The 23,821-nt window shown below is 40.1% G+C and overlaps 1 protein-coding gene across 1 annotated transcript; it reads right to left on the bottom strand.

The window, feature by feature from the left end:
- Window positions 1-8: 8 nt before the first annotated feature.
- Window positions 9-23,512, bottom strand: irag2 (inositol 1,4,5-triphosphate receptor associated 2). The gene is made up of 39 exons (XM_087787872.1): window positions 23,423-23,512; window positions 22,016-22,740; window positions 21,271-21,381; window positions 20,266-20,446; window positions 20,131-20,189; window positions 19,997-20,072; window positions 19,662-19,820; window positions 19,477-19,594; window positions 18,603-18,653; window positions 18,459-18,536; window positions 18,286-18,342; window positions 17,995-18,054; window positions 17,803-17,864; window positions 16,654-16,747; window positions 16,238-16,384; window positions 15,840-15,929; window positions 14,803-14,954; window positions 13,092-13,203; window positions 12,637-12,871; window positions 11,857-11,894; window positions 10,791-10,890; window positions 10,512-10,674; window positions 9,204-9,291; window positions 6,720-6,766; window positions 6,021-6,097; window positions 5,792-5,943; window positions 5,324-5,399; window positions 5,197-5,248; window positions 4,907-4,934; window positions 4,639-4,779; window positions 4,444-4,578; window positions 4,225-4,372; window positions 3,757-3,800; window positions 3,623-3,682; window positions 3,496-3,554; window positions 3,285-3,383; window positions 1,843-1,947; window positions 994-1,130; window positions 9-646 (listed from the first exon to the last, which is right to left on the bottom strand). The coding sequence occupies exons 2-39, from the start codon at window positions 22,683-22,685 to the stop codon at window positions 504-506; spliced, it is 4,404 nt and encodes a 1,467-aa protein (XP_087643998.1). The 5' UTR covers window positions 22,686-22,740; window positions 23,423-23,512; the 3' UTR covers window positions 9-503.
- Window positions 23,513-23,821: the final 309 nt, after the last annotated feature.

The following is a 23,821-nucleotide window of genomic DNA, read 5'->3' on the forward strand; positions in this document are numbered from 1 at the left end:
TTGTAGAGTCCACTACTTTATTTATTCCACTCGACTCTGGGACGTACAAAAGTGCAAGTTAAAAACAGTGACAAGTCACAGCACAAACGGATTAAAAAAAGCTTTGGTGTTCAGACAGACTAAAAAATAAGATACTCCCTTCCCACAAAAACATAAATGTATATTTATAGATTCATTACCAGTGTTTAAGACTCAAGTTATAAAACGTCCTCCACAAACAGGAAGTAGCGCTAAGACATCCTCCTGGTGTCCTCGTGGATCTTCAAGTGCAAAAACTGTTTTAAAAGGTGTCCATGATGCCCGTCAATGGAGAACTGGTCACATGATCAGTGTCAAGTGGATGAAATCTGGTACTACATATTAAAAACTCAGCTTCTTCAAAACCTCACACACTAACTAGCTCTGCAAACGTGATTGATGCGCAAAAGCCCCGGTTGGGTTTCCTGGCCCTCCTGAGTATCTTCAGGCACCAGTGAACAGCAGCTTCTGACACACCACTGGGTCTAGACAGGGGGCTGACCGTGGTGCCTCAGTCCAGTGTAGGGCCACAGCAGCTGCTGGATGGTCATCCAGGAGTCTCCGGTCCCCACAGGAGCCGCATCCACAGCCGGCTGCATCATCAGCCCAGCCAGCAAGGCCAGCAGACCTGCAGGACACGGTAGTCAGAAACTTCAGGGTAGAGTATATCGAACAGATCAAGAAACTTTGAATCAAATTAAGTAAGAAAAATACAGATTTAGACAATGTTTCTGTAAAACAGACAAGGGGAACCAATTGAGATCATTTAAAAAATATATAATTTGATGACAAGTACTTTTTTTTTTTTTTACACAACTCTTAAACATCTAATTTATAAATTATCTTTCTGAAGAAGAAACGGTAACACTAAAAATCAAAATGGAAATATTTGCAATATGCTAATAAGTAGGACAAATTAAAAAAAGGGTAAACAATCATCCCAGTTCTGACTGATGATGGTTCATTAGTTTGTACCTGCCAGCAGCAGCACCATAGCCAGCCACAGCCAGACTCCCCTGCTGCCTCTGGCCACAGCTGCTGCCGAGGCGGTCCTGGACGTGGACAGACCGTGGACCAGATCTGTGGGCGCTGGGCTGGATGCTGAACCAGGACTGTAGAAACAAGACCCAGAGAAGAACATGTGTTTGAATAAATGAAAAGACGTCACAGAGATAATGGCAGTTGTAGAGCACAGATTTGAGAGAAAGTTGATCATTTTAGAATCGTGTTTAAAGTTCAATGAAAAGGAATTATGATTCAGATGTGCGGTTGGATAATTGGATTTGGTCAAGGTCACATGCATAATAACTCATGCAGATGTTCCTGTGCAGTAGATTTGGATACCAAAGTCCCTTGAGTTACAGTAAAAGTTTAGATTTCTTTACTACACATTTGTAGATTTTCAGGATGAAATGTTTGAAAAAGCAGCAGATTGTTGCGTTGAAACCAGCAGTGACACTTACAGAACCACAAACAGCTCATCCTGAGTCCTGAGCCATTAGCAGTAGGCAGAAAAAGACGGTTTTGGTTAGTGAGAAAAAGTTGATTCATGCGTTAGTTACTCATGCAGATGTTTCGGAACAACACGTCGAGCTGACGTAGCAGCAGCGGTTATTAAAATGCATGACGTCATCGTGCCGCGGTCGATGAGAAGCAGAGGAGACGAGTGCCTCAGATCAGTGCGTTTGTGGAAGAGTCACGGAGGAGAATAGCTCATGTCTGGCGCCCTCAAGCGTCGAGTGATCGTATTACAATACAAGTGACAGACTTCCACAGGACACAGCAGCTCGCGTGCAGAAAAGTTCCTGATTTCCAGCTACTAACGTCTTGAACGGCAGCACAAGGGAGGTGAGTTTGTTTCCCAGCTCACTGAGACTGGACCTCCTGCTTTCTGCCACTTGCTCGTCCTTCTCCTCGTCTGCCGGCGTCCTGCAGGCACGAGTGTTCACACACTCACTGAGGGGTCATTTCAGCACAGAAGCCAACAGTCAGCAGCTCATGCTCTTAGTGATACGCGTTCAAACAAAGAGTAGCTGCATGGTCTTGATCAAATGATCTAAAAATGAGTTTTGACAAATGAGATGAATTTAAGCAGTATATATCTCATTTAAACAGTCTATATTTTTCACAACCTCAGTGACATTTTAGAACGTCCATGATCTAGTCAAGGGACTTGCATGTGACAACTGTTGAAACCGATAACAGGCCTCATCAACCCATCACTGAGTCAGTCAGTATCACTATGCGGTGTCTTGATTTTTAAAGGACACTAGATGAAACTTGCCAAACAAAATACAGAGAGCGCCATCTAGTGTCAAAATTAAGACGTAAACTCATCAGCTGAGTGGTGCTGTATAGTCACCAAGTTATAAAACACCCATAACATCAGAATGATTATTCAGAAAAATAAAATCATAAACTACAACATGGATTAAAAAATAAAATAAAACGAGTTTTTAAACCACATAGTAAATGTTTGTTAAGTGAAAAATAAAAGTTAGCATAAGAATGTTCTTCTGCTTCTTACAGTCTGCAGAAAATTGTCCATCTAAACTCCAAATATATGATAATGAATGTCAACTGAAGTAGGAAAAATTCTACAGTTTTTACTTCTACTGTGTATTTTAAACAGTCATAGCTTCTGATATTAATTGTAGTCATTCTTGAAAAAAAGATTATTACTTTTTTTCTTAAAAAAAACAACAACTACTACTATAAAGGGTCAGATCAAGTTAAAGAATGAATGCAAGCATGGCAATTTAAAGTTGAATCTTTAAATAAACATTACATTTTATTTAAAGTGCCAGATCATAAAATAATCAAAAGATACAAGATGTATTGAGAGAGGGTGTAACTTCTGTGATGCATCAAGTATATCATCATGTGATGTAAAACATAATTAATTTGATGATGAATAAAATTAATAGCTCTAAATGTAGCAAACATGCATTCATAAATTACTCATAAATAACTCCAAGTGTGAAAATGCAGGAAACCGCTAGAACTTGTTAAATATATTGTGCAGCCCTGAACAATATAAAAACAACAAGACATCATCACATTTATGAATTTAGAACTGTTCTACGCTCTCTTGAGGACACGTTTTTGTGCTTTTGACAAACATTTAACGGACAAATGCGTAAAAGATGGCGCCTCTTTTATTTGCTGTCATGTATACGATCAGTTGAACATCAAAACATTTAAGAGAGCCACCATCTTGACGCGACACAGTGAGTGGAACACAAGCTGGCTTCTCCCTTTCTTACCCCTTCACCATGAAAGAAGAATCCTCACTCTCCATCCAGGCAGCTGAGCTAACAAAGCGTTTTAAGGGAGGACGAGCTGAGTTCTTTCCACTCAACGTCCTGAAAACCATGTTGTTGCACATCAGCCATATAACAATCTTGAAGTGATCAACACCTGTGGGTAACTCTTCCGTAAATGTCACATCGACATCCTCATGCACACAAAACCTACCATGGAGACCGCCTGGTCAGTCTTTCTGATTCCCCGTCAAATCCGTCTTGAGTTTTGGACTGTGAAGAAAAAAACCCTTGAGTTCTGCTCAATTCAAAACTTTGTGAAGAAGAGATTGTGTTCTTACAATGTCGAAGTGCATGTTTGAGCGAGGCAAGTTTGTAATGCTAGCTCTCCGAGATGATGGCTAAAGGAAAAAATAAATAAATTAGAGCACACCTAAAGAAACCCTTTACGACATCACACGTCACCAGAACTGACCTTGTAGTACTGAGACGTCAACTGTTTCTTGCCACGGAAGTCATCTGGAATATATATTAAGAATAGTTAACCTAGACTCAAGTATCCGTTTAGAAAGAAAGAAAGCAATTCAAAGTTGTAATGGGACAAGAAATAAATGATGCGGCAAAACTATTTAAGACTCTCACACAAACAAATATAATTCAGGTTCTTTTCCCTCGCATTAGGACGATGATGGCTGGTTGTGCTTGATAAAGTCTGACCAAGGTACTCACAAAGTTATTTTTGTAGTCCTGTTATAGCAACTCTCAAATAAAGTTAACATTTTAAATCGAGTGGAGCAGTAATACAAAGTAGCTTTAAAAGTATTAGACCCTTGATGGAATTTTAGACAGGTTAAGCCCCTAAATTTGAATAATTGGACATGACCTGACAGTGCATCAAGCTACAGAGTCAGCAACTACTTCCTTTTTTTTTTTTTTTTCAAACCTCTTTCTGTGTGTGATCCAAATGAGCGTTCGTTCTGCATGAGCGTCTCTCGCAGCTCCAACAGTTCGGCATGCTCCTTTGTGTACATCCTCCTCAGGTTCTCCACGTGTTGAATCATCACCTCCACTGCTTTACCAATTCGACTCTCCTGGTGTCAGGAGTGAACAATTTAGTTTTCACGTCTATACATTAACTAATCGAAACCAGAGTGACTCGTACCTGATGGATGGCCCCTAGCATCTCAGAGCGACTGGACACTCTAGTCATGGACTGTGTGAGGATATCCAGATTCTTTTGGAGCCGCTGAATGATCTCCATCGACTGGTTGTCGTCCTCACAAAGAGGAATCAGAGCCTGATGCACAAAAACTGAGACTTTACCTCAAGTTCCAAGTCCACAAACGGAGACACAGACCTGGAGAAGACCCTGACAGCTGGACACTTCCCTGCGGACGTTCTCCTCAGCCAGATCACGTGACCTCTCCTCGAGACGGAGTCTCTTCTCCAGTGTGAACATGTCACACTTGAAACCAAGAGCCAGTCGCTGGAATTCCGTCTAACAAGGAAAAGCAACCAAATGACTTGAAATGTAAAAGGTGAAGAGCTCTCTGTTGGGTTTTACACCATCTTAAAGACTTTTATTGTACACCCTGAATAATGAGAGCTATACATTTAGAACGTACCTCAATCTCCTTCTCATTGGCTGAAAGACTGCAAAAAGAAAAAATATTTATTTTGAAACAGTGCTTTACATTTATTTTAAAACGATATTGATCTTTTAAGGCTTCATTAAGACCAGCAAGTCATACATGAATAGTTGGGATGGCTAATGAATTTGAATTGTGAATTTGTACAATGCAAGTTGCAAAAAAAAAAGAAAAAAAAAGTTGCTGAGGCATCCATTTTTTTTTATTCTATATTATAGCCTTACGATAAAACTTTAAGAGTAAGAAGTTGCTTGTCGCAAACATACCCGCTTTTGTCTTCTTTGTTTTCCCCAGAGGCAGAAACCACAGAGGTCTCAGCTACCAACAAACAAAGCAGCACAATTTAAAAATGTTGAAAAAGTATTGGAAAAAAGTGTTGAGGTTGTGACATACATTCTTTTTCTGAAGCCACGCTGGTCTCACACAGGTCTTCCTGCATCTTTGCGTCCTCCACTCTCGGTGACATGGTCTGCAGAGAGCCAACAATAACCACCGTCAACAATCAAGTTCCAGCTTCAGTTCCTTGTTTACATACTGACGTTTGTTATAGTCAAAGTAGTAGCTGCCCTCCCTCTTTTGCTACAATCCAGAACATCTTACTTTCATCACCCTTTGACACCCACCCTGGGAAACAACCACCTTTTATTCACTCCTCCCAGCTATCCCGATTGGAACACTCCGAGAGCAGTGCAACATGAGCCTGGATCATGAGTAAAACTACGGGTAAGGTCAATGTACTTTGGGAACCAAGCGGCTTGGAGAAACCGGGGCAAGCATAGGATATATTATAAATTTAGGATTTACTTTAGGATCATTTTAATCTAGTTTGTTTGCTAGCCTCCAGCAGGGTAGACATCCCACCTGTTTGGTCTTGTTCTTACTGGAGGTTGACTCAAGCGTGCCAGTTGGAGTGACGTCCATGTCTGAGGTCAAGTTGCCTCCTTCACCTGTTGGTGTGGAAGAGCCATCTCCCAACTGGACGTTCGCTCTACTGCTGGTTAGTGGGTCGTTGGCTAGAGAGGATGATGTGTGAGTGGTGAAACACTTGGGTATTTCAATAAGCAGGACTAAAATGTTGAATCTTCTCTACCTTCCATTCTGGGGACTGCTGCAACAGTGTCCTGGACACTCTCCTCTTCTTCCATCACCACCGGGAGCAAACTGGTGCTAGCAAATTAAAGGTTGAGTACGTTTTCAGTGCAATTGCAACTAAGGACATATCAGGGTGTAGAAATACTAAATCAGGAACTTTATTCCTTTTTTTTTTACAATCATGCACAGTCATCTACATCACCAGACCACTCATCGACCTGCCTCCAATTTGAACATAATCTCATTAACCATAGTGTCAATTTTTTGCTTCACAAATCAGCATCAGCAACCTCACCAAAAACTTTGTTTATTTCCTCAAATCCTTCATAGTGTTTTTGGCTGGACGAAATATGACCTACAGTATGTCATAATCAAATCATAGTACATGTCCCAAATTCACAAGTCATCTCCTTTCAAAATGTCACCTTTTCTTAAACTACCAATCATTTTAATTTCAATGGTCCATCTACCAACTACTAATACCCTCAATTTATTCTCACAACTAAAAGTACCCAAATGTTTTCCAAGAAGCTAAATACATTGATACACAGTAGCCTTTATTAAAAACCATATTATAATTTTGATCTCGACAGCCCTTGGCCACAAATGTTTTAGTTTCATTAATCCGGTGATAATGTAATGCTACAAATAATTCAGTCTCAATAACCTCTTTCAATTTCAATTAGTGTAAACTTACCTGTCCTCCACTGCAGATCTGTCCAGATGAACGTCCTGGGCCAAATTCTGAAAAGCACAAAGTCATGAAAAGGTTGGAAGGGGGAGAAGAAAGAGCACACACTGATGCAGAGACATGGAGCTACCTGTCCCATTGCAGATAAACACAATCTGAAGTCCAAACAGTGAGGAGAGCAACCATCGTGTTGAATTCTTATGTAATGTTCAGCTTCATGGACAGCCCTGCAGCGCACTGTGTGTGTAATGTGTGTGTGCGTGCAAGAGAAACGGAACACATTAACACTGGCAAAGTGCTCTGTAGTGGAGGCGGATGGTGAGCAGCGATGCAAAACATGATTGAATAAGGTGAGTGTTGAAAGCAATAGGATATTGTGTAATGGGGGAGGAAGAGGTGAACAACCATTTGATGAGGGGGGGGGGGGGGAACCCATAAATCTTGATTTCATGTTATGTTAAACAAAAGTAGACAACACTGCAGAATACATAAACTCCCCCTTCAACTGTGATCCTGCTCCATCAGAATCACAAACCTCATTCACCAGAAAGGGCTCCTACAGTCATGGTTAATGGATCCTTTTCAAATGTGTCCCACGCTGTCGTGAATCATCAAGAACCTTCGCAATTAATATATAGTTGCATTGTAAAGTAAAAGTGGGATACTTGTTCCGAGGAACCCGGTGTTATGCCGAATTTGGTCCACTGCCGGATTTTGTTCCCCCATTACGCCACTTGTGTGTAAACAAATGTCACGTGACTTTCGTTTTACCAAATTTTTAATTTACTGGACTAATAGTTGCTCGTTGGCGCGTTTTAACCCTTGATTTGATGAATAAACATATACATCTAAAAAAAGTTCTGGTTGTTTTAAAGTCGAGTTCTCATTCTGGAAAAACGAGTGAAGGAGGTCCTGAATTCCAAACACCTCATTTGCATATTGCCGAAATGTGCTCCCCCAGAGCAGATGCTGAGACAGAGCGTTTATAGTTGAACTTCCATGGTTGAAAACACTAATCATACATAAGGTATCAGCGTTTGTTCATCAACCATCGTGTGTCACAAGTACACGACTAACTGCTTATTTTAATGTTGCTTAAATCCGTTTCCTCAGCTCAACGAGTGTCTGAAGCAGAAAAACTCTGACTTGATCTAAAATAAAAGAACATTATTTAAACACGTACAATGAGTCTTCTTCATGAAATGCCCTGTATGACTTATGTGACCATAAGAGCTTCTGACAAATATCTTCATCACCACATTTCAGCTAAATTAAAGACAGCCAAGATGATGGGATCTTCTGTATGTTCAGCTAAAGTTCATCAATAAAGACAGCCACACCCTGAGCAGGGAAACACATTTTGGCGATTAAGAAATCATGCGTTTGTAAAATCCCCCATAAGTGCATGGCTATTTTGCATTTGTTTTTGACATGGTTAATTTAACAGTGGACACCTGTTCATAGTTATCCATGATTGTTTCTAACACAGCTGGCAGTCAAATGAAAGTTGGGAAGGATATTAACGTTTATTTTCATCAATAAATGCACAGCAACAGAGTAGGGTTTTAGTCACAAGAGTATCTTGTATGGAGAACGCACCAGTAAAAGCCCAAAACAACCAAATATGGGACTTATGTACATAACGTGGATCACTTAGTCGTTAATGAACAAAAGATTATAATGTAATATTAAAGTTTCCATGAAGAGTTTGTCTGCTTCACAACACTTGTTGAGCTGAGGAAACAGATTCAGGCAACATTAAAATAAGTAGTTCATCATGTACTCATGTTTTCAACCATGAAAGTTCAACTATAAACGCTCTGTCTCAGCGTCTTCTCTGGGGAAGAGCATTTCGGCAATATGCAAATGAGGCGTTTGGAATTCAGGACCTCCTTCACTCGTTTTTCCAGAATGAGAACTCGACTGAAAACAATCAGAACTTTTTTAGACGTATATGTTTATTCATCAAATAAAGTGAAAAAATGCGCCAACAAGCAACTATTAGTCCAGTAAATTATAAATTTGGTAAAACGCGAGTCACGTGACATTGTTTACACACAAGTGGCGTAATGGGGGAACAAAATCCGGCAGTGGACCAAATTCGGCATAACGCCGGGCCTCCTTATATTGAAACTAGAATACTTGACCCTGGAGCTCCAATGACCTTGAGACAGGTTAGAACCCTAATTATGGCTGATGAATTGCTCAAGACACACACAAGTAGTGAAGAAATTGAATGTTTCAACTAAAAAGAGTTGCACAAAATACTAATTTTCACTACTTAAAAATAAAAATTAAACAGTTTAAAGGTGACTTTTTTAAAACAGTCTGATTTCTCTTTTTTGTAATTTCTGATATACTCAAAATTAAGAATTGTTGTATAGTATATATATGAACTGAGTGAAAGAAACAAAACAGGAAGTGAAGTCAGAAGTGAATTTAGGGAAGTTTCATTCATATACAACTGCTTCCTGTATGTGCATGACCCACCTTAGTGCAGCTCATGTCTGTGAGTGATGGTTCTGTTGCGTCGTCTTTCTTCTTCTCTTCTACCTCTGGTCCACTGGTAGGCTGGCTGCTGGGCACAGGTCAAAAAGGTCAATATTATTGACCTGGACTTTGATGACATTGAGAATTTAAACAGGCCAAGATGAGGAACAGCTTCACATTCTGCCTTGTAACTCTGTGGTTATGCAAAACACCTCTGCACACTTTGACAACAGGCTCCACCTACTTCGAGGCAAATACAATTTGACTGTCAAATGAGCACATTGGGAGAAACTTATGACGCATCTGAGGTTAGTTTAATCTAAAACCATTCAAAGACTATTGAAGCAAACAGGAAATTGAAAATTTGTTCTTAGCTGTCCTTTTGTCATGTTAACTGGAAACTAGATTGAAACTAGATATGATTGCTAGAGGAGCCATATTACCACAAGTCAGTGGTAAAGTAGTATGACAATAAGGATGAAGCAAATAAAGCAGGTGCTGCTGACTGCAGAACCGATGGGACAGCTTGCATCAGGTCCAATCTCACCCATTAGTTTCACTTCCACCTCTGAGAGGCATTTGACTAAGCACTTATACCTGTATATTTACATCAACACAAATATCAAATATATTAAGATAAAGTGTATTTGTGAAATGTAATGATGCAAGACTTTAGTGAATACATATTTATATAATACATTTCCAGATGGTTACGGTTACCATGGCCTTTTTAAATAACTGGAAAACTGTTTTCGATTACCTCACTCTGCCTATAACTCACCTAACTTGCCTTAGTATGGATCAGTGTTTACGTTGTCTTCATAATTTTAATCCGTGTTTAACATTGGTTAAATAAAGGGTAAACGACAACTCAGTTCAGTGTTTGACATAAGCACCGTCAAGCACCTCCACTCCGTTAAATCAAAATCAATAACCAACTTTAAATCATGTTGAAAATGAATCTGATAATGGTCAGTGAGGATCACTGCAGAAAACTCAACATTTAATAAATCCAGCCAGACATAGCAGATCTCGTCTGATCTGGGAAGCCAAGTGGGGTCGGCCTGGGGGTTAGAGAGCTCTGCAGTGAGCACCCTCTCCAATATTGTTGCCTTAAACTTGTTAGATCCTCTGTATAGAAAATCTCAACAGGTTCACACTACTAAAATAATGAATAATATAATTACTTAAACTTTCATCGTTAGTATGCAGGTCTCATACTGAGACTAGTGCAATGAGTGAATAATGAGTGCAATGACTCATTTATTCAGTATTGAGAGGTTTTGACGTGCATGTCTGAAGACTTACCCCTCGCTTTGGGTGTCATGTTGTCCAGCTTGCAAGGTACTGGCAGGAACAACCTCTGCTGAAAGGTCCGAGGTCAGATCAGATGTAGAGTTTGGGGACGCTGCGCTGCTCAGATTTGCACCATTGGAAGACAACCCTATTGCATCACAAGTTTCTGCCTGTGCTGCAATATCCAAAGACAAACAATACAATGATAATGACACAGTAAAATAACATGAGCTTTTCCAAATCAGTCAAGGAGTGAATCACAAGTGAAACAAAGAAGAAGAAGAGACTTACTGGAGTCCTCTGAGTGGGATGGCGGTGCGAGCGCGAACACTTCAGTGGGAGCTTCACTGACAGCTTGTGAGGGGGCGAGCATGAGTTCCGATGCTTCGTTCTGCAAAAAAGTCATGAATATGTTGAATGTTAGATAAAGGGTGAAGGGATCAAGAATGACTCATCTAATGAAAGCAAAAAGAAGCAGATGACATTTCTTTCACATTTACCTTTTGTACTTTACGTTACAAAGACCACTTCTCACTTTGACTTCTGAACACTTGTACATTCCACAAACATGTTTTAAACCTTTCATTGCTGATCAAACAAACATATTGTCACTTACATTGATGTGCATTATTTGTACCATGTCTTCAGATTTTTCCCACAAAATGCACTTCCTAAAAATCTCTCACTTGACAGGATGCTGCCCCTATACCTCAACCCCAGATGTGCAGTTGACAACGCTAAGAGGTCTAGACTTCCCCTCAAAAAACTTTTCTCTGCCATATTCACACTTTTTTGTTGCAAGGTCTGGTGCTACTTAACATGGCCCTGAGTGGTTCTTTATTAACATTTCCAGTATGTCCTGGGACCTCCACTCAGGTGAGTACCTCACAAGTGAGGAGTCCAAAAGAGACCCTGACAAGATGCCAAGCCACTTTAACCGGCTTATCAGGGGTATCACTTTAAGGTGATGACTTCTAATAGAAGTAGACTCTGTTGAGTAAACCAATGTCATGCCTGCTCGTGTGACCTTGATCTTTGGTTCACTACCCAAGGCTAAAAATAACATTAAAAGTGAACAATAATAATAATAAAGGTCTATGGCTAAACTTAGCTTGTTTGTTGCAACAGAATGTTGGAAAACCAAAAGTAAAAGAAATCAAATTTTTAGCATGGCACCTTTTCCAATAACACCATAGATATTCATTAAACATTCTAGATGTGACCAGTGATCAATGTTATTTTATAACTTGGTGGCTAGTAAATGTTTAAATGTTTCATCATGAGTTGTGGGCAATAAACAGTACATTTTTAGAAAACAAAAGTAAAACAAATTCTGAAGAGATTTTTCCGATGCTACCTCTCCGAGTTGACTGTTGCCTTCTGACACGCTGCAACCTGCAAAGATAGAAAAGGGAATGAGAGCTAGAACACTGTGGGTCCTCAAAGAATTATCCACCAAAAAGATCAGTGAAGGATGGGTTAAAATACCAGCAGCAACCACAGTGGCACTGCTGACCACATCTGGTTTTACTGTCCACAGCAGCAGTGGGGGGGATGCACACAGTTTTGCAGACTTTCCTCACCTGGCCATAGAAGGACCTTCAGGGCCACATTCCCCACACTTTTTTCTTTGCACACAAAACCTCAACAGGAACAGAGACACAACAGCCATAGAAGGTAGGGGTCCGCTTCATGGGCCCCCTTGAGTGCATCTTCAGTGTGTGTGCATGAGTCAAGGGTGAACGGGTGTCCCGTGACTCCTGGATTACAAAGCGATAATCCAACCTCTCTTTCTCAGAGGCTTGTCTGACCAGGAAATAATTACATTTTTCAGGGTCATTCAAGTGAAGCAGCTTGTTGGACAAGATCGCCCAGAGTTCAACTGAATGAAACATTTTAAAACAGACTTTGCTCAACTAGCTCAAAACAAAATTTATGGAATGAATGAACTGTACAGAACCAAAGTTCATAGCTGACAAGGACCAGAAACCGCTTTAAAAATAGCAGTACTCACTCAATGCAAAGAATATACATACTATTGTGAAAAATAAACTGCTGTAAATGCTAGTTATAAGAGAGGCCAGTATTTCACTTTAAGTGCAATATTTTAGTTTAGATTTCAACCATCTTCACTCACCTGCTCCAACCAGACTTTCTACAGGCTCCTTTGTGACTGGAGTGGATGTGTCCCTAACTTCTTGGTCTAACTGTGCGTCTACCACAGTCCACTTCTCTTCTCCTTCTGTCACTTTATGTAGTGGTTCTTCGGACCGGCCATCTGCTTGCTTCTCACCACAATTCTTCTCAGCAACTTGGCTTTTTAGGAAATCCTGAAGGGCAAACTCTTCATCCCAGTCCAAGTCATCCCCTGCCTGGAGACCACATGATTATCAGACTTCAGTTGAGATAAAGGACAACAAATTATAAAGACCAAATTTAATTGAAAAGGTTAATGATGTTTATTTACCAAAGTAATAGAGCATTTAAGGTCATGAAACTAAAACGGTCCTCACGATCAGTGAGAATTATTTTTTTCAAAGATCTATAATATTTTTCATGAAGATGGATACATAAAGACCCTGATAACCTGACCTCCTCCTCTGGCACAGGGGTCTGGCATGAAGCCTCCCTGCTGTCTTGAGGCGTCTTTAGCTGCTCCAACTCCTCTGACAGCTGCCGCTTCTGGTTCTCCTGCTCCTGCACCCTACGGCGCAGATAACCGTTTTAACTAAACTCAACTTTGGATCAGTTGTGTCCAGGCAAAGGGAGAACACAACAACACAGTGGACATACTGTACCCAATCCGCAGGCCCATGCAGTGTCCCATTCTGTTGCCCAGGGTGACCAGCGCCAGTTCTCCGACTGGCCCAGCGTTGTCTCCCTTAGTACAAATCCAGAGCCAAAGTAATCTCAGCCCTCACAGTTCTATCTCTACAGGATACCTCCTATTTGTCCACCAACTAAAGTTCCTGCTGGAGCCGTTTAGCTTCTGTTCTGATCCAGCAACTCTCGTTATATATCAGAGGGGGGTGTCCGTCTACAGCACACACACTCAATCATCTAAAACAAACCGTGCATACACACACCTTCTGGGGCAAGAACTCAAAAGGCACAGTGACCTTCATTAAAGTACTAAACGTTTTGTCATTTATTATTCATTTAACATTATATGTTGATTCATCAGCTTCTATAAAATACATTAAAAATTTGTTTTTCTTAATTTACTTTTTTCCTAACAAATTTTACCAAAATGTATGTCTCCATGTGTCAAGAGCCACAGGTTAATGTCGGTCATTTGAAATAAGCCCCGGGTTTGTGGTTGGGGACCACTGGAAAACAAGAAAGAACATTTTTTAAAGCAACTAATGTCTAACATTTGCCAACCCTTGCTATGTATGGTCTACCATGCATCTAGTTGGTTGGGAAGGTGAATTAGCAGTTTGGGACTGACCAACACAATCCAGAACTATTAGACAAACTGGTCAAATTTTGGCTAAAAGGTTTGATAATGTATAAAAATAAGGATACACATTTTTTAAGCATGAAAGATATTGAAGAGAATGGATGGTGTCATGTCACAAAACTGCTGCATCAGTGTAACTTTCTGTGAAGCATTCTAAAAGATCTATCATACCCAAAACTTTAGTGATCAAATTTTTTTTTATGGATAGCATATCATATTTAAAAAGGTACCAATGATACAGTATTACTCCCCTCTATTAAGATCCATTTTCTTTTTGTACTTAATTACCACTTCCATAAACATCATTGGTTGCCTTCTTGGTAGTTCACCCCTCCACGTGTCCAAAGCGTTTGTCCCAATTTAATTTGTCTACACATTACTAGTTCCCATGACACACTAATATCTGACTCTTAATGGTAACTCTTACATCTTCATTCTTGCACTTTTATTTCAAATTCTTTTTGTCAAATGTTGTCTGTTACTATTAGTTCCTGAGTCCATTTTTTAGTATTGTAAAGTTTCCAAATATTTCTTAAATACCTACCTATACATGCACAAGTAGAAAGGATACAGAATTTTGCAAAGGACTTATATGTTAATGCTTGCATTGGGCCATGATAGGTTCTTGCATGACAAGCTGTGACTGCTAGCGAAGCCAACAATTAAGCCATAGAGACGTATATAACTAATGCCCAACCACAGCTTCTAAGACCTTGGTTGGATAGGTACCGACCACTGCTGATCTATTAACTTCATCATTGCAGAGCCATCAATCAAAAAACCTTCTGCAACACATCCACTCAGCAGACAAACTCCTACAAACTTTGAAGACTTTCCTACCTGACTGAAAGGTGCAGCATCTCCGTTCTGGACCTCCTCATATTACTGGCCATTTTAATCAGCTCCTTCTCCAGAGAATCTGTGTACTGAGCCAACTGGTCCAGACTCTGGGCCCAGTTGGTTCTCCTGGCATCCAGCTCAGCCTGCAGCCTCTTTGGGGTCGAAAAATACAACAAGTCTTGGGGTCAGCGTCTTTCAGGTGTCACAACACATAAATGCTCCGAGGCATTTCCGTTAAGCCCTAAGCTGTGGTCCACTAATGGTCTCGCTCTGCTTTTACAGCTCTGTGGAAGTACGTGACTAATGAATGCACGGTGGCAACAATCAGGAGGGGGAGAGAGGGAGGGGGTGTTCACAGTACAACACAGTTAGGAATGGGAGCGACAAACCAGAGTTACATAAGTGAGAGAGACGAGCAGTGGATGGATTGTGGGTGGTAGATAAAGAGTGTACTGCAGTGAAAACACATTTGCAGAAAAATGCAGATAAGAAAAGAACAAAATATGTATCAAACTAACTTGCTTACAAACCAGAACATGTATGTTACTGAGATCCATTAGTTTACCAACAGACCTTTGTCCTTACTAGCTATTGAAATAAATAACTGGTGCAACTGCATTTTGAGGATGGAAGTGCTGAATCAGAAGCTGAGAGACAAAGAGTAGAGAGAATGGATAACATTGATTTTGTTGGTCTAAATTGCCTCTTTTTTTCAGTGATTTCTGAATATAGTTGGTGAATCTGATCTCTCTGATCTGAAGTCCTTACCAGCATGTGCACTGACTTTCTGCCAAAAGTGGGTTGCTTAGCACAATTCTACCCATTAACATACGGTAAATATTAAGTTCAATTAGGATAACATGGAAATGCTTTACAATATTAAATTGAATCCCAATTCTTAGCAGTGGGTCAGAAGACGGAAACATAGCAATAGCAACAACTAATTCAAAGAGTTACATTGTCAAATGACCCACGACGAAGAGCCACATTCAGGTAAGGGGATTTATTTTTCAAGAACGATAGACTTTCAGACAAACCTGATGTCTTGTTTCATCATTGCCTTTAGGCTGAAGGATGACTCCTGCAGTTGACAAGGCGGAGTTGGCTTCTCCAAGGAACTCTCTTTTCTGAAACAATTTTAGACAATTTGATTATACAGCAACACAAAAAGAGATTAATAACACATAAGAGCCACAGAAGACAAATCTGGCCTTAAAAGTCATTTTATGTGACATGTTGGATGGTTGTCTCTAATTAAAGTACTTTAATGTTCATGTTGCTTAGTGACCTGCAAAGATACAAGTGTTTAACAGAAGATAAGGAACAGATTATCCATGTCAACAAATTATACAAAGACAGCAAATAAGATGGTTTGACCGAGTTTGACCCTTTTTACTTAATAAAACAATGTTTTATATCTCAATCCGAAGATTACCAGTTTATTCAGGAGGTTTCTGAACTCAAGAGCCATTTGTTCAGGGTTGGGCCCCTGCAACATCAGAAGAACTTCTTTGTCCAGAGTCTCATCCAGCGGCGAGACAAAGCTCATTGTGGTTGACAAATGTTCTCCTTCACAAGCCGTCTAAAAACGATCATGAGGAAGAGAAAATTGGTCATAAAAGCATGAGAGACAATATGTGTGTTGTGTGGTAGTTGAGTGGTCAATCATCACCCAAATGGCAAATTATACAACAATATAGTTTGACTACCCTTTTATGAGCTAAATAAAATGAGGTGCATTCTACTCATTGCTGTACTGATAATTCCAAGAACCCTTTGATAGTGGACAAATACAGTAAGTCAAAAGTTATATAGCCATCAAGTATAGATCTGCAAGTGAGAAGCACTGACCTCTGTCGGCAGCTGGGCAAGTGCAAGCTCAGACTGAAGAGATCCAGATGTGCTCTGGTTCAACCTGTAGGCCACCGACAAAGACAGACCAGCTCTGGGAGAGGGTGAGAGTAAAGATATGACGACTGAAAACAACAATCAATTAACAATGTTCACAATATTAAAATTAATCCATATGCAACTTTTTCTGCAGATTTTCCAAGTTCATGGGCATAATAATAGGAGGTGGGGTGGGACATATCTATATATATATATACACACACCAATATTGTTTAGAGACGCACCTTACAAATAAAACTTACTTATCTGGACAAACTAAAGTTGTACACGATACAGTGCAAGCGATTGACTGATTTATTTTAAGGGGCAACAAAGCTCGTCTCGGTCACTCCATAAGGAAGTTGTTGAAAATATTCAAAACGTCTTCTGATGGTAAAGCAAGCCTATCATTTCGGCTCTCATAAACATTCGAGGATTATTAAAGGGCAACTAATGTTTTAAAACACAAAATGTTGAATTCTTCCTCTTCAAGATGCAGCAAGTTGATGTCTGTTTTAAAGTTTTCACTTTATAAAGGTTTCCCCCGTTTAAAATCTCGACAAACAAGAGGTAACACGATTAAAGCCCGTGATGTCATTTTAATGGGCTTCACTCCTCCAGCCAGCTGTAATCACGCCCAAGTCCCTCGTTAGGTGGAGACTTCTGGAATTGATAACCCGCGATGTCAAAACCTCAACACTTTTATTATCCCAGCAGAGAAGATGTGAAAATAAAATAAAAAAAACAACAAAAAAACAATAGTTTACAGTGGCCAGGGTTCAAGTGCATTTTTAATTAAGAGTTTTGTACAAAAAGACACTGATGAGTACAATAGAGTTGCAAGATCTATTCGAGAGAGATTCAAATTGTATTCATTAGATATTAAACTCATTCGTTGCCCTATTATTTGCACAGAAAACCATGTCCCCCAAACCATGCGTTCACTTGGTTCACCTTCACTTTTCCCAGCTGATTTCATACTCAAACTACTCCCACACACACAAGCAATCAATGTAAACATTGTGAGCTTAGCTGCTAACACTGCAGGGTTTAGGCTAAAGCATAATATTTCAATACTGTTTAATAAACACTTCTTTTCTGTATACTCACGCAAGGTCGGGGTACAACATCTGCATCTGGTACTCAAGCCTGCTCTTGTCCGCCCGCAACAACTGGTAGCAGGAGCAGTAAATGAGAAAACGGTAAACATAGTATACAGTATATATATATATATATATATATATATATACACTGTATATATATATAAGCACTTATTTACTAAAAATATGCTGCAACACTGACCTCTGTGAGGGAGGTGTACTCATCCACAGCTACCTTCAACTCATTCATTTGTCGGTTTTTCTGCAGAGAAAATACATTTGATGTAAAAGCCACAGATGCATTAGAAATACACCAACATGACATTTAATCTGTCACATTCCACACATGCCACAGCTGTTAAGCAGAAATGAAAATTATATGAACTCAAAAAAAGTTGAAAATCCTCAATATTTGCATCTTATCGTTTTGAAGGGGTTTTAACCCACCGCAGTGGTCAGTACAGGCAGTGAATAAGTTCAGCAAAGCACTGACCTCCTGAATTTGAGAGTCCTTGTCGCTGATCACGCCATCAAAAGAGTGAATCTGCACCTGGTGAGGAAGATGTTCAACAAGAAGTTAGTGTTTTCAGTCTCAAATGTTAGAAGTGTGAAGCACAGCTGGTGGGAGGACGAAGGAAGAAGAGAAATGCGCAATGTAAAATTCACCTCGAGGTCAGTGTTGATGTTCAGCAGTCCGCCGATTCTTCTCTGGAACCCGTCAATCTCCATGGTGACCTTGAAGTTCTGGGAAAACATTGAAATGATAGAAATGCCTAGACAGCTCAGGATAGACGGCTGCTAAGCGATTACCTCTTCTTGAAGGGAAGCGATTTTGGCGATAAGGCTCTGGTTCTCCTTCTCCTGAAGTGGAAAAAGTAACAGAGGGGTCTAGTTATTGACCGATGTATTCATTTTGTATACCTTAATTTGATGCAAAAGAACAATGTTTATATTTTGGGGTTTTTTCTTTGGCATGTCATTTTCTTCCTATTTAATTGTCCCCTGGTCTACTTGTAATTAGCCTGACAAATTTAAAGTGTCAATAAAAGGTCAAACAATTAGTTTTATTTAGTCGGTTTAATGCCTTTAAATCATTTTCTGTTAGCTCATTAATGGTTAAAATGTTAACTGTAAACACATTTGTACCAATTACAGTATTGCTCTAAAAGCAGAGAGAGCTACCATGATGTATGCAGAGATTTTTTTCACAGTCAGTAAATAGGAAAGGTTAGAGCATAATTGAGTACATAAAGGCAAAAGCACATGAGAGATTTGGATAAGGCATGACACACTAATGTTTAGAGAGGCCAGACGGTGGATACGTTTAATATAGAATGTTGGGCTCGGTAGTATCAGGAGAATTGATATAGTAAAGTAGCATGATAAAGAGGAAGTCTTAAAAGGAAAAATACTTTGGAGGTGGAAAAATCTAAATGGAAATGATGAAAGAAAGGAGAATTAATGCTTATAGAGATGTTTTCATATGCATGTAAATCTATAGTTGCTATGGCAACACCAGGGATGTTACTAGCAATAGCAACTCTGGTGCTCTGGCTGTAGAAAAGGACTAAACCATCAATTAACTTAACCATAAAACATGTTTTAATTTGCTCCAATTTTCCCTTGACCAGAGCTATGCAATTATTTCTATTACGCAACAAGAAGCAGGAAGGTCTGGACTGACCATATGTTTAATGTGAGCAGACGCACGAGCTCGTCCCTCCTCTGTGCAACTCAGAGTGGCCTTCATCTCTTCCACCTCGTCATTCAGCATCTTTTCTTTCTGAGCAAGCTGCTGGTGGCTGTGGAGGAAGATTGACGGTGACTCAGGAGCTATGAACAGAAAAAAATGTTCATGGTCCAGCTCACATCCTGGACTGGTTCTGCAGCTCCTCATTTTCCTCAGCCAGCTTTTGGTTGCTGTCCTCCATTCCTTCCACAACCTGCTTCAGTCTTTTCACCTCCTCCTGGAGCTTCTGGTTGCTCATCTGGAGGTCAGAGACGCAGTGCACCAACTCTGAGGTTTCACTGAGAAGAGAAGTTCTGACCTTAGGGTTTAGGATATCTGGCTCGGAAGTGAAACGTATGCGTGTGCTAGCTGGAGAACAATTACAGACCACAGTAAAGGGGTTTTCTTGACTATTTACAAAGAAGGTGGTCTATATGTTACGGCTGATGAATTAATTTAGTTTTTATTTACTCACAATTCTACTCTGGATGCTTCTCCCCCAAAGGCCTCCAGGCTGCCTGAGGTCATGTTGAGTAGCATTGATCTCTTTGCTATGAAGACAGCAATAGATGAAAAACCTTCCAGAAACGCTCAAAATGTTAAACTCACCAGAGAGACAGTCTTTCAACCTGACAGAATCTTGGGTCACGTCCTGTGAAGACTCTTCACTAGCACAACAACAGGAGAAGCACTCAGAGGGACCAAACTTAACTCTCGTCAAATTCAACTTCTACCATTTCATACATGTTGTTGCGGCAGTCTTCGATCCACTCACGCATCACTGCATGGTATGTGTCGAGGTCAATAGAAACGTCCTTCTGTTCTGGGTCCAGCATGTTGCAGAGCTCCTCCAAACCACTGTCTTCAGAGGTTCGACTGGTGGTGTGCCGAAGATAGTCCACGATGTGAGACACGTAGACTTTACCTAATCACATAAAATAAGTTGAAAACATGTTTCTATCACCTGCACCACGCCAACTGACAATTGCAAATAAATTAAATAGGAAAGAAACATTGACTTAATATTGTTGGAGCACAATAAGTTCAGTAAACAAACTACTCATTTCATACCGCTTTTTCTTTTCACGAAAGTGCTGGAGTCTAACATAGCCAGTCATCACCAGTCTATCACAAAATATTCTCCAAGGCATTTCCGTTCAAATGTATATAAATAGACAACCAATCATACAAGATTCAAATGTATTTTATCAATTTTCCCTACACAATTTGAAAATGGGAGAAAACTGAAGTTCCAAGAAACCAGACGCGCACGGACACACGTGCGCACACAAACAGGCGCACACACACACACAGGCTAATTTGGAATCCAGGTTTCTTCTGGCTTAAGTTTCAGCCGACAATAGTATTGAATAATAACACTGAGCCAGGTAAGATTCATCAGTTACATCTGTTAATAAGTGTTGATGGTAACCACATGTTCATTACACATTAAGGTTTGGGAAATATAAATAATCAATTAACTAAATCCCTTCAGATCCAAACCTATTCTCCAGTTTCAACAATGTTGACCAAAATGTCAAGTTAACACCGAACGCTGACAGTTAACAACAAATCCACACTTATTGTCTATGACAGAGAGTTCACAAATCAACTTCCAACCTTGAACAAATATTTGATTGTGTGACAAGAATGTGTTTTTACACAATCACCACCGACCGGGGATATCAATAGTATCACAGGCTTCAGATTGTTACGATAGTGTGTGCGTGTGTGTGTGCGCTTTTGTACCTCTCCGTTGTGTATCGCACGCGTGGAAAATTGTATCCAGCAGATTTTCCTCGCAGATGAGACTTATCCCCGCCATATTTTCCTTCTTAATATTGTTGGCTTGAGAATTTCCTGAGCAGAAGAGACACACAATCACAAGCACATGACACGTTGTCCTTAAGGCAAAGTATGACAAAAACATCCATTCAGTAAACTTAACAAGACACTACATTGATATCTGATAGTAGCACATGAAAAATCCCTAACTGTGTTGAAGTAATCCTTATTAATAAAATAAATAACAAATCTTAGATTGTGGCAATTATAAAGAGATTAAGTTTATAAACGCAACTCAAAGATGTGAGAAAGGTCAGTGAAATAGCAGCTGATGTCTGCATTGAGGATGTTGAAGTAAGAATAGTTTAAAATACGGGATGTGTGTAAAGTTGTGCATGTGCTTACAGACTTAAAAGGTATACATTTATATATTAATATATTGAAAATTATAATCAAAACAAAGAAAAAAAAAACTTTTCTTTATAAATGATGTATAGTTGAGTCAGGATAGCATAATCACCTACTGTCATTATTCTCTTCTGTGTTACAAATACATAGACAGCATTTACGCTGAGCAGTTTTTTATCTGCACCTTTAAACCACAAACGCATTAGATCCTGGAAAAGTCTTATGCAGGCTTATGGCTATCCAAAATGTCGTAATGGGACACTGTGTAAAATAACAGAAGTTGGACTGGTGGTCTACTCACCTGCGTCACCCAAAGACAGCCTCTTGACCACCAGAGCCGGGTACGGAACGTCGTACTCTGTTGCATTTCCTGTGTCGGTAGATGTGAAGTTGAGGTTGTATGTAAGGGTGCTATTGGATGGGGTGAATGTCTGATGGAGGTTGGGAGTCTTGTCCGATTGTTCATTGTCTTGATGCACCGTCTGAGGTCCTTGTGTGAATGTGAAGTAAGGAGAGTCTTTGGTCTGGCCGGTAGGCGTTGAGCAATACCTTTTCCACGTCTTGATACGTGTTAAATCGCTCCCATCAGCCCCTCGCCTCTCTCCCAAAGTGCTGGTGATGGTGTAGGTGATGTTGGCAGGGACAGAGGGAGTGCAAGCCGGGGTGGCCGGGGTAGCATGTGGGACGGAGGGTTGAGGGTTTTTCTTAGATGATGGAGGACATGGCATCCCCATTGATTTTTCCCTACCGTTACCGTCTTCGTTTCTATATTTAGACCCTTTCTTCAAGAGGGCTTCCAAGTTGTGGTGAAGGCCGCTCTGAGGACTGTCGTAGTTGCTGGAAGAGAGCTTGGGGATCTGGAACGGCGAGTTGGGCTCCCGGTCACCACGCCACTGAATGGTTTGCAACTTTCGGCAGATGCTGTCGACCGGGTTGTGGCGACGGTTTGGCTGTGGGGTGTAGTAGTCCATGGTGCTGGTGCAGAGGCTGGGAGGTGGGCTTCCTGGTACGAGGAAAGGCTGAAGACTGAAGAAGAAGACAGAAGATAAATTAAAAATCAGTTTTACATAAATAAGGGAAAGTAAAAGGTCAATGATTGTGATGTTAAGAAACTGAGCCCAAGTTAAATCTATTTTACAAGAGATGGTTTAAACTTCTTTACCAGCAATGCATTTTTGTTTTGTTATACAGAACAGTTGCTTGATTATTATACTTACATTTGGGTCATAGGGGATTAAATCACTGTTATAGGTACGTTCTTTGACTTCCTCCAAACCATCAGAAGTAACAAAGGAAATCTCCAGTCAACAATTTAAATACATCTAAATCTATAACTTTAACTGTGAATCAAACCATATATCCTTCAGGATAAGTCGAGATTTTAGCTGTGTTTTGTGAACCATAAAAAATATTTAATTTAGTCATTTTGAAACCGTTTTTAAAGCAGACACTCCGTGGATGGAGGCGAACTAAAAGGTATAGATAGCAAATGTGCGTCTTTTATTCTTAGACCTCAGTGACAAGCTTCTGCTGTAGGTGTTCAGCTTCGGCTCATCAACACACAAACACTATGAAACCAAACCAAACATTTTCCTACCATCGAGGAACAGAAACCATAACTCAACATGGCATTAACTCTCCTCAGTAAAGCCTCAATAAACGCATTCAAAATGGTCATCATTTATGGAGCGGCGACCAGCGAACACACCTGCGGGTATGACTCGTCGTGATGCTGCTCCTGAGCGGCTCTTGTTCTTGAGTCTCACTTGAGTTGGAGTTATTTTAACGAAGACTTCAAATTCACGAGCAAATGTTTGCGTCTTGGCAGCAGCAGATGCAGAGCGCGCGGCCACACGTCTCAAATTAAAGAGCGCTGATTGGTCAGTAAGAGAAAGTGGTGCAGTAGCGCCATCTTGTGTCAAGGGTAAAAAAAACCGCTTGTTACCAGCTGTTTTAATTATGTCTGAAATGATTGAATTTAATCTACAAGTGAAATGGTGAAAAATCATATTGTTGTGAGTTTAAAAACGTGTTTCTGTTTGTTAAAATAAGATAGATACAGATAGTTACATAATTTCACTTTATATCATCATTGTGATTTACTTAA

The sequence above is a fragment of the Callionymus lyra genome, chromosome 3 (genome assembly GCF_982586985.1).
Source record: "Callionymus lyra chromosome 3, fCalLyr1.hap1.1, whole genome shotgun sequence".
NCBI classification, from domain to species: Eukaryota; Metazoa; Chordata; class Actinopteri; order Syngnathiformes; family Callionymidae; genus Callionymus; species Callionymus lyra.